This window comes from Salvelinus sp. IW2-2015, unplaced genomic scaffold (genome assembly GCF_002910315.2).
Source record: "Salvelinus sp. IW2-2015 unplaced genomic scaffold, ASM291031v2 Un_scaffold5115, whole genome shotgun sequence".
Classification (NCBI taxonomy): Eukaryota; Metazoa; Chordata; class Actinopteri; order Salmoniformes; family Salmonidae; genus Salvelinus; species Salvelinus sp. IW2-2015.
Genome location: NW_019946381.1, coordinates 1,921 through 12,583, shown reverse-complemented (window position 1 = coordinate 12,583; position 10,663 = coordinate 1,921). Strand labels below are relative to the sequence as shown.

At 41.4% G+C, this 10,663-nt stretch overlaps 1 protein-coding gene across 1 annotated transcript in view; it reads right to left on the bottom strand.

Moving 5' to 3' along the window:
- LOC112077982 (interferon-induced GTP-binding protein Mx-like) overlaps window positions 1–10,373 on the bottom strand; it is a 17,678-nt gene extending 7,305 nt beyond the window's left edge. Inside the window, exons 1-10 of the mRNA XM_070441896.1 lie at window positions 10,198–10,373; window positions 9,726–9,907; window positions 9,031–9,165; window positions 4,370–4,524; window positions 3,890–4,028; window positions 3,608–3,806; window positions 2,515–2,593; window positions 2,285–2,407; window positions 1,587–1,719; window positions 1,248–1,406 (exon numbers count right to left, since the gene is read on the bottom strand). Coding sequence (XP_070297997.1) covers window positions 1,248–1,406; window positions 1,587–1,719; window positions 2,285–2,407; window positions 2,515–2,593; window positions 3,608–3,806; window positions 3,890–4,028; window positions 4,370–4,524; window positions 9,031–9,165; window positions 9,726–9,907; window positions 10,198–10,295 — 1,402 coding nt within the window. The 5' untranslated portion in view covers window positions 10,296–10,373. The remainder of the gene's footprint in view (window positions 1–1,247; window positions 1,407–1,586; window positions 1,720–2,284; window positions 2,408–2,514; window positions 2,594–3,607; window positions 3,807–3,889; window positions 4,029–4,369; window positions 4,525–9,030; window positions 9,166–9,725; window positions 9,908–10,197) is intronic.
- Between the last annotated feature and the right edge of the window lie 290 nt (window positions 10,374–10,663).

Here is a 10,663-nt window from a genome sequence, read left to right as displayed (position 1 = left end):
GTCAGTAGCTATATACAGGGACAGTTCCAGGGTCAGTAGCTATATACAGGGACAGTTCCAGGGACAGTAGCTATATACAGGGACAGTTCCAGGGTCAGTTCCAGTACCATATGTACAATGTGCAGGGATAGTGAAGTGTATGGTTAAATACTGTATGTATAGGGGTAAGTTGACTAGGCATCAGGATATATGATAAACAGAGTAGCATCTGTGTATATGATGATTGCGTGTGTTTAGAGTCAGTATAAATGTGTGTAGATGTTATGTGGTTGAGCAAATGGTGTGTGTGTTGGAGTGACACTGTGTGTGTCTGTAGAATTCTGACATCGAGACATTACAAAGATTGCAAAGATACAAATAAATAAAGGGTTCAACTCAGATAGTCCGGTAGCCATTTTGTTAGCTAGTTAGCAGTCTCATGGCTGTGAGATAGGTGTTCTGGAGCCTGTTCAGGAATCGTTTATTAAGCAGAAGCAGAGCGAACATTCTATGGCTTGGGTGGCTGGTGTCTTTAACAATTTTCCGGTCCTTCCTTTCACACCGCCTGATATAGATGTCCTGGATGGCATGGAGCTCTGCCCCAGCGATGTACTGGGCTGTCCAAAGGGCTGTGTAAAGCCATGCGATTGAGGGTGGTGATTTTGACATACCAAGCAGTGATGCAGCTAGTCAAGATGCCCTCAATGGTGCAGCTGTAGAACTCTGAGGATTTGAGGGCCCATGCCAAAGCTTTTCAACCTCCTGAGGGGGAAGAGGCGCTGTCTCGCCTTCTTCATAACTGTTCACATGTGTGGACCATTTTTACTCATTAGCCTTTTGGACACAGAGGAACGTAATGCTCTTGACCCACTCCACTTCAGCCCTGACGATGTGGTTGGGGGTGTGATTGACCAATACCTGCTTTCTTGGGTGTTAATATAATAGGCATGTTTGTCCTGTCAGAAGTACCATAGAGACCCATGCATGATGTTCAATAAAGGGGCTTTAGGAAAACCACATCAAACCTAGGGCAGTAACGTGTACTCTAATAAATTGGGAAGCAAGTACATGGAGAAAATTGAATGAATAAACAAACATGAAACAAAACAAGAAACATGAGTAGCGTACAGACATGAAACACAGGAACAGAAACAATAAGGTGCGTGTAACGATGATGGCAGGTGTGCATGGTAATGAATAAACTGGTGACAACAAGCACCAGAGGGGGAGAGATGGAGTAGACGAGACAAGGGCTTTTGGTCACTTACCTCTGATTTTCTGTAGTGTCGTCATAGCTGGTATCTTAAGTTCAGCCACTAGTTTCTGTACAACATTTTGAAATACCCTGTAGTTACTGAATCCTGGCAGCTCACTTCCCCTGTGCTCCTGATCGTATTCATCCACCACTTGTTGCACTTCTTCGTGGCCTAATTTCAGGAAAACAATGTTAATAATTCATTGGATATTACAATCACTATTGTATGACATAACTATTAGTAGTATATTAACTATCAGTAAATATTAGGGATATTTAGAAACATAAATATTCATTGGTTAGACATGGTAATATGATGAGCAATACCCGAGCTATTCAAAACTGTACCTACAATGTGATTTGGCATTTTTCAGACATTCCATCCACTCTGTAAATTCCTTTCGCATGAACACAAATAGATTCTCCTCAACGATAATATCCCCTTTGGACAGTTGGGTAATCTGCTCATTGAAATCTGTTATGACCTGAAGAAGGAAACATAACAATGAAACATACCTGTTTAAATGTTTAATATTTAGTCATTTTAGATTAGTGTTTAATGAAATGGCTCCACAAGACCCATCCATCCTTACGTCTTCTACAGATATTAAACAAGAATTATCTTACACTGGCTTGTCCAAGTGTTTTTGTAAAATCAGCTGTCAAGGCAAAGTATTGTTTATTAACCTGGTGACAAACATAATCAGGGGAAATTAAGGAACGAGAGTGGAAGAATTGGGAATGTGGAGAAAAGTTGAATGCTGTTATATTTATTTTCTGGACGGTGCGTCTACTCTTACACCTGTGTTGCAAATCTGACCAATCCAAATGGCAGAGGATGTGCAACAGAGTTGATGCCTTTACACCAGGTACCATTGCCCAAATTCTCTATAGGACATTATCCTGACAATAGACCAAACCATGACAATAACACACCTGAACTACTGTGCAACAGTATGGCTTCCAACCCTACATCATACATTTTTATAGACATTTTGTACAGAAGAAGTTTACGAAGCTGAAAGATGGAAAGGTGAAAGATGTACTCACCTGAATGAGGAACATCCTCTTCTCTGCAGGTTCCATTGGAGGCCCACCCTCTATTTGACTCAATAAATGCTTTACCTGCCCCAGCCGCTCCTTTATCTTCTCTGACATCTGGGGCAGATATTTCTGACCAGGAGCAAACATACAAGTTAATATGTACCAGACCACATGTTGTCCAGTGTACACTGGGTGTAGGAGGAACAGACAACTGTAGGGTCTGTGGTTGGACTAACCTTGATCTGTTTGACCAGGGCATTGCTGAGCTTGGTGGCTAGGCACTTGGTGGTTGCCTTCTCCTGACGCAAAAGGGATCTATACATTGAAAGGGAGAGAAAAATAACAAACTAAGGACACAAGGCGAGACCCAGATGCAGACACTGGAGGCAGATGGTTTGAGTCTTGATATTTATTTAACAATCCAAAAGGGGTAGGCAAGAGAATGGTCGTGGACAGGCAAAAGGTCAAACCAGTTCAGAGTCCAGGAGGTACAGAGTGGCAGGCAGGCTCGAGGTCAGGGCAGGGGTAATGGTCAGGCAGGCTGGTACAGAGTCCAGAAAACAGGCAAGGTGCAAAAACCATGAGGACTGGCAAAAGAGAATAGAAGCAGGAGCACGGGAAAACTGCTGGTTGACTTGAAAAACATACAAGACAAACTGGCACAGAGGGACAGGAAACACAGGGATATATACACCAGGGATAATAAGATGAACTGGCACAGAGAGACAGGAACCACAGGGATATATACACCAGGGATAATAAGATGAACTCGCACAGAGAGACAGGAAACACAGGGATAAATACACCAGGGATAATAAGCGACACCTGGAGGGGGTGGAGACAATCACAAGGACAGGTGAACCAGATCAGGGTGTGACACAAACACAGTATTTCATCCCAGAAAATGACGGACACATTTAACACCTGCCTTTTTAAAATTTAAACTGTCAAATACAAATGTCAGTTAACCCTTGGCCTACAATGGTCCCACGGATATTTAATTAACATAATAAAAAGTCCCCATCCAAATCAGTCTGTTTAAATTAGAGATATGTGCTAAACTAACATATGGAAAAGTTTTTTATGATTATACCAAGGATCATTTAGCCATTTGCTTTTGAATGTTAAAAAGTACAATATGCATAAATGTAACAGAATGGAGGGGAGGGACTCATAAGGAAAGACCAATCATGACTACTATATGGAACTAAAAAAATAATGTTCATAAAATCCTGAAATCAACAGTTTGGGGCCCTGAACATTTTCAGATGTGAAGCCATCAAAAACATAGATGCAAGTTACTTAACACATGGCAAGAAGACATTTTACCTGAAGTGCTCATGATTATTGAAGAACACCAACTCCTCCTCAATCGCATCAGTAATGGACATGTTTTCATCAATTTGCTTCTGACCACGACATTTCACAATGACATAACCCATATTGAGAAAGATGACTCTATTGTGGACAATTTCCAACACATTCTTCTCTGCTCCCGGGTCTATCAGGTCTGGCTTTGTCAGAATGGCTTGAAGACAAATGAAAAGCCTTATGATAACTGCTAACATAAAAACCTTATTAAAAATACATTCATATATATAATGTCTTTACCCATAGTTCTTGTGCCTTCAGGATCCACTTCTTGTGCCATTTTCAGGGCCTCTGTTGTTGCTATGTCAACATTACATGGTACCACCGCCAAAATAATGGTTATCTTATTCTTTATGAATTTCTTAATGATATTATTGATCTAGTAAAAAAAGAAGAGGAATGTGACAAAGCAGTCATGATTCAAGCCTTTGCCCAAGTTATTTGATTAATCTTCGAGATGGTATCAGACCGCTTGTTACCGTGATATCGCCCTGTGTGGGGCACTCTGTCCTTCATGGTTCTGAAGCTCAATCTTCCTCAAAGTCAACACACTAGATTCAACCATCATAGCTACCTTGCTAACAATTATGATAAAGTCTTTACACCTGGCTAAAACAATTAATCATTAGTGAATCATAAGATGAGAACCAAGAGTCATGAGATAACCAAGCAATGTACTGGACAAAGTCCAAAAGCTATACACACAAACATTAGACTTACTTGGACTCCAATGTCATCTGGTTGTCCTTTCACAGCCACCCTGGCGATACCTGGTAAGTCAATCAGACTGAGGTCACACACCGTGGAGGATGTGATCTTCAGAGTGATCAGGTCTTCACATATCCCCARTCCCTTTCCAGCTAACGTGTTCTGAGCTGTTAAATCAATGGGAAAATATTGATGTGTTTATTATTTGTTTGTTTGTCTGTCTTGTACCCCGACAGAACTCTTATTATCATAATATAGTATGTATTCTGTAGTTGTCTGTGGTAAATACCATACAAACTTTTCCAAAATAAATTATAATATGTCGATGGCGGTCGAGGTACGTTTGTTAGGGATAGGAAGAACGATGTTTATTTTTTATGAGCATCGGCTTATTTCCATTACAGCATATTGGATGACTATTATTCATATTCCATTACACAGCTCAGTGTAACATCAATAGGTTAGGCTACTATGTGATACTGGAATTTTTCCTATACCATTATGAGGTTGTGTAACGGCTGTCGTCTTCCTCCTCCTCGGACGAGGAGAGGCGAGAAGGATCAGACCAATATGCAGAGTGGTTAGTGTTCATTATTTAATGAACAATCAACAAAACAAATTCCAAAATACAAACCAACAAACGTGACAAAACCGAAACAGTCCTGTGTGGCACAAACACTAAACAGGAACAATCACCCACAAACCGCACACCCAAACCAACACCAAACAGGCTCCTTAATATGGTTCTCAATCAGGGACAACCATTGACAGCTGTCTCTGATTGAGAACCATATCAGGTCAAACACAGAAATAGACAAAACAGACAACAAACATAGAATGCCACCCAACTCACGTCCTGACCCACTAAAAACAAACAATAACACAATACTAGGGTCAGAACGTGACAGGTTGCTACAACCTCGCCTATGATGAATGTTTACAACATAGTGCAGACGTCGAGAATTTGTTTTGTGATCAAGGTGACAGACATTTTTGTAATCAAGGGGACACACATTCAATACCACCTTTCACACTCTTGCCTGCATCTAGTTGATCTAGGGTGTAATCTTGGTCCAACAGTTGCAAACAAGAGTTTCTTTTGGACAAATTCAGGTATGTTATCCCTGCTTTGTTACGTTACGTTTTTTCAACAGAATCGGTGGAATGAATACACCCCTGATCTCACGCAATCACAGTTCACTTTCATAGCAGCCAAATACAAACAGTATGATGTTTTTGATCATTGTATATATAATTCCTCCTCCCGTCTACGCGCTCCTCCTCTCACCTTTACCCTATGCTTGTGGACTTCAGTGCACAACACATCAGCTGTCTGTGACCAGACAAAAAAATATTTCCAAGCCAAACCTCCATATAGCTCTATACACAGCCGACATCTGCTGTCACCATATTATATCATAGTCAACATAGCTACTAGAGCTAACACGTTAGTAAACCTGCTACAATCATGCAGGACAGTGTTCAGTCAGCAGCAGCAGTTTAGCAGTTACACCGGCGGAACCCCAGTGGCTAACAGTTTATAAAACCTTAAAACTTACCTTGACTTGGAAGAGTTCCTTTGTTGGAAAAGCCATGGCCAGCTAGCTAACATAGCATCCCTCTCTGTTTGAGCCTGGTGTCTGAGTAGGCTAAACTAGCTAGCGGCCTTCGCTAGCTAATTAAGTGAAAGTGAAAAAATATGAAATATAGCTAGTACTCTCTCTCTTTTCCTGCTTCCCTTAATTTTTTGAGAAATTAATTTGTTCAAAATTGTTCCTATAGTCTTTTATCTCTATTTTCAGTAACCTATTTAACCAACATGCTATGTATTGCATGTGCTGGCTGTGTCACGAATCCCGTTCTGAGTCGTTTTTTTGCCTGTGTTCTGTCCTGGAGTGTTTTTTTTTGTTTTTCCGCGCGTCCTGGAGCGCACCCTGTCTGGTTGCCGGGCAATGTAGCAGTTGGGAGGTTCTGATTACCGCGCCTGTATTCCATTCAGCTATCTGCACACCCTGGTCCTGATCATCATCTTCTCCTCTTCAACAGGCCCGGACCTGACGATCCATTGCCCTGCCGGGTCGCTTAGCCAATAGAACAAGTATGGTTGTGCCAGTAGTGGATTCAGCCTCAAGTTGGATAGAGAATTTTTTTGTTGTTTTTTAACGTATTGTGGTAACTTACCTTCCGTTTGTTGTCTGTCAGTTTCAGATATTTACGCGCTTCGTCGACCGGATCGTTACCGATCCCCCGGTCTCAAGGTCTCGGAGGATCCGGCTACCCATTGGATTCACCTATTTACTCCCATCACTCACGGCACGCTGCCCGCTGTACGCACCTTGATATATTACCCATTCAGCTTCACTTGTAAATAAATTCCCTTCTTCTACGCTCCTTGTCCTGGTCTGCTTCGGTTCGATTTGGGAAAGAACGTGAAGGCATGCTGTGGATTTATGTCTCTTGGTAATAGATTCATTTTCTTGATCCTTTAGATTATGTGAGCAACATGTCAGTTCATGTTACAGGCTCTGATTACGTTGACGGAGGACGTCCTCGCATAATTGCTGTGTAAGTCTATGGAAGGCGGTGTGGTAACCAGCGAGCTGCCTAGATTTATGGTATTGAAGTACACAATTTTTTTATTTTCACCTTTATTTAACCAGGGTAGGCCGTTGAGAACAAGTTTCATTTCAACTGCTGCCTGGACAATGATAAAGCAAAGCAGTGTGCACAAAACAAGACAAGGGTTACACGTAAACAAAGTACGTCAATAACAGCATAGAAAAATCTATGTCCAGTGTGTGCAAATGTTATAAGATTAGGAGAGATAAGGCATAAATTGAAAAATACATTGAGCATAACACTGCAATAACCTGGAGTGATAGGTGTGCAAGAAAGAGTGAATGTGGAAGTTAGAAATAGTGGTTTGAAAGAGCAAAAGATAAATAACCAATATGGGGATAGCTGTTGGGTGGTGCTGTACAGAATGGCCTGTCAGGTACAGTGATTGTAAGGCTGCTCTGACAGCTGATGCTTAAAGTTAGAGGAGGGAGACAAAGTATCCAGCTTCAGTGATTTTTGCAATGTCAATTCGTTCCAGTCATTGGCGGCAAGAGAACTGGAAAGGCAAACGCGGTGCCGAAAAGTGCTGGAATTTGGGGACTGACCAGTGAAATTATCCTCGCTGGAGCCGTCGACTGGTGGTGTTGCTGAATGTGAACCAGTGACGTGAGATAAGGCGGGGCTTTACCTAGAAGATAAGATACTTGGAGCCAGTGGTTTGGCGACAAATGTAGCGAGGGCCAGGCAACGAGAGCATACAGGTTGCAGTGGTGGGTAGCATATGGGGATTGGTGACAAAACGATGGCCCTGTGATAGACTACATCCAGGTTTGCTGAGTAGATGTTGGAGGCTATTTGTAAATGAATCGCCTAAGTCAAGGATTGGAGGATAGTCGTTTCTAAGCCGAGGGAAGTTTTGGCAGCATGAGTGAAAGGAGGCTTGTTGCGAAATTGGATTGGAGATGCTTAGTGTGAGTCTGGAAGGAGAGTTTACAGTCTAAACAGACACCTAGCTATTTGTAGTTGTTCACATATTCTAAGTCAGAACTGTCCAGAGTAGTGATGCTAGTCGGGCGGGCGGGTGAGGGCAGCAATCGGTTGAAGAGCATGCATTTAGTTTAACTTGCATTTAAAAGCAGTTGGAGGCCACGGAAGGAGTGTTGTATGGCATTGAAGCTGGTAGTTTGTTAACACAGTGTCCAAAGAAGGACCAGATGTATACAAAATGGTGTCATCTGCGTAGACGTGGATCAGAGAATCACCAGCAGCATAAAGAGACATCATTGATATATACAGAAAAAAAGAGTCTGCCCGAGAATTGAACCCTGTGGCACACCATAGAGACTGCCAAAGGTCCGGACAACAGGTCCTCCGATTAGACACACTGAACTCTATCTGAGAAGTAGTTGGTGAACCAGGCAAGGCAGTCATTTGAGAAACCATGTCTATTGAGTCTGCCGATAAGAATGCAGTCACTGACAGTGTTGAAAGCCTTGGCCAGGTCGATGAAGACGGCTGCACAGTACTGTCTTTTATCAATGGCGGTTATGATATAATTTAGGACCTTGAGGGTGGCTGAGGTGCACCCATGACCAGCTCGGAAACCAGATTGCATAGTGGAGAAGGTACGGTGGGATTCAAAATGGTCGGTGATCTGTTTGTTAACTTGTTTTCTGCAGGGGGTGCAGAGCTATTGGCCGGGGTAGGGGTAGCCWGGTGGATAGCATGGCCAGCTGTAGAAAAATGCTTCTTGATAAATGCTTTTTGAAAAATGCATATTGAAATGATCGATTATGGAATATATTTACCCAGTGGAAGATGTTAACTAGCTGTGTTCCAGCTACACAATGGTGCTACCTAGCAGATTGCTGTTGAGGCTACTGTAGACCTTCATTGTAAAGCAGTGTGTTTTAATCAATTATTTGGTCATGTGAATATATTTAGTATAGTTTTATTTAAAAAATATAACTTTTTAAATGTTTCGCTATTTAAATGTTTCTGAAATTCCCTGAGGAGGATGGTCCTCCCCTTCCTCCTCTGAGGAGCCTCCTCTGGTTAATGTACAGTATAGAATAATTTGTCTTTGTGTGTGTGTGTGTTCGTTCCCATCTGACCTTGTTCAACGTATCTCACGACTTCTGAAGGTTCGTCAAATAGAATTAATTTCTCTCCGTATGAGATGACAGCATCCCATGTCACTGTCCTGTCGTTACAGAGTTGAAGTAGCAGTGGGCACCTGGTGACAATACCTGGAAACAAGGAAGTACCAATGACAGATCGTTATACTGTATTACAGAACAATCAATACAATATGACATTACAGTGAACAATGGACCGGAACATGCATTTCATGATAAATATATAACTTCTACAGGCTACAGACAACAAGGTTGCTCTAATGTTCAGAAAGCATGTCAGACATTTACAGTGTCTGACTAACTGGTTAGAAAACTGATGTACAATTAACATTTTGCTGCGGTTAAAGTTTTGCTGCGGTTATCAAGTTAATTTGAAGATTCTATACATTTCAGTAATGTCCYTGTCTCTGTGGTCCTATTGTACTGTCTGTTTCCTGACCTCGTCTATGGACAAGGACAGTGAGAACACCTGCTTCAGGGTTGTTTACCAAGCCACTGGCATCAATCACCAACTTCAGCATCTTCAAACAAAAAACTAGTCAATGCCCAAATCATGTCTAAGTTACACAACCCCTTTCACAGACTTTGGGTGATTTGGGCATTACATTTAAAATGCTAATATTGATTTCAAATAGTTTTTTGTATGTTTAGAAAACAATACAGAATCTCACCAGTCCCTCTGGGCAGTGCCACCCCAGAAAGGGACTCAAGCACAGAGCTCTTTCCTGAACTCTGGTCTCCCACCACAGCAATGGCTGGCAGTGGCAGCTCCTTATCTATCCCTATGGATCTCATGTCATCTATTAAGTCTATGAAGGGTCGAACCTTCTCCGCCAGCTGCTCTTGGAACATCCTGGGGGTATGTCAGGGGTACAAAACAATGCCATTATGATTGGTTCATTTGATGATAGACATACATGGCTAGAATGTATCCCACAAAAAATCTTAATTCTGCACCACGTGTAAAAAAATGTTACACTATTTACTGCATAAATAATCACCATCACCATAAAATTCTGAATATTAMGATTATAGTATTGTGGTACAGTGTAGTATAGAGTAGTACTACACGTGTGCAATAACAAGTGGAAAATGGAGGCCTTCATAAGTTCAAAACCGAAAACTGAAGTAATGTTGTCCCACCTCGGTCCATCTTCATCAGACATGTCTCCCTTCCTCTGAAATAAAAGAGAATGAAAGCTAAACCATTTAGATGACAATACAGAATAACAGCAATGCATCTGTATTTTGAACTAAAGTTATTATAATCTAAATCATCACATCACTATAACATAGGAGGAGATACAGTCTCACATGCCCAGTTCGGGAACCTTACAATTTGCCAACTGTAATACACTGGGTATACCAAACACTGTAATACACTGGGTATACCCGACACTGTAATACACTACCAAACATTAAGAACAACTTCCTGATGTTGAGTTGCTAGATGAGAATCTAGTAAAAATGAAACTGTAGGGTAGAAACTGAGTAAGTAAAATCCTTATATGATTTTAAACATTAGACTAGACTATTAGATTAGAATGTATTTATCCCCTTGGTCAATGTCTATTGGAGCTTGTTTAATTAAAAATGAAAAGCTGACATT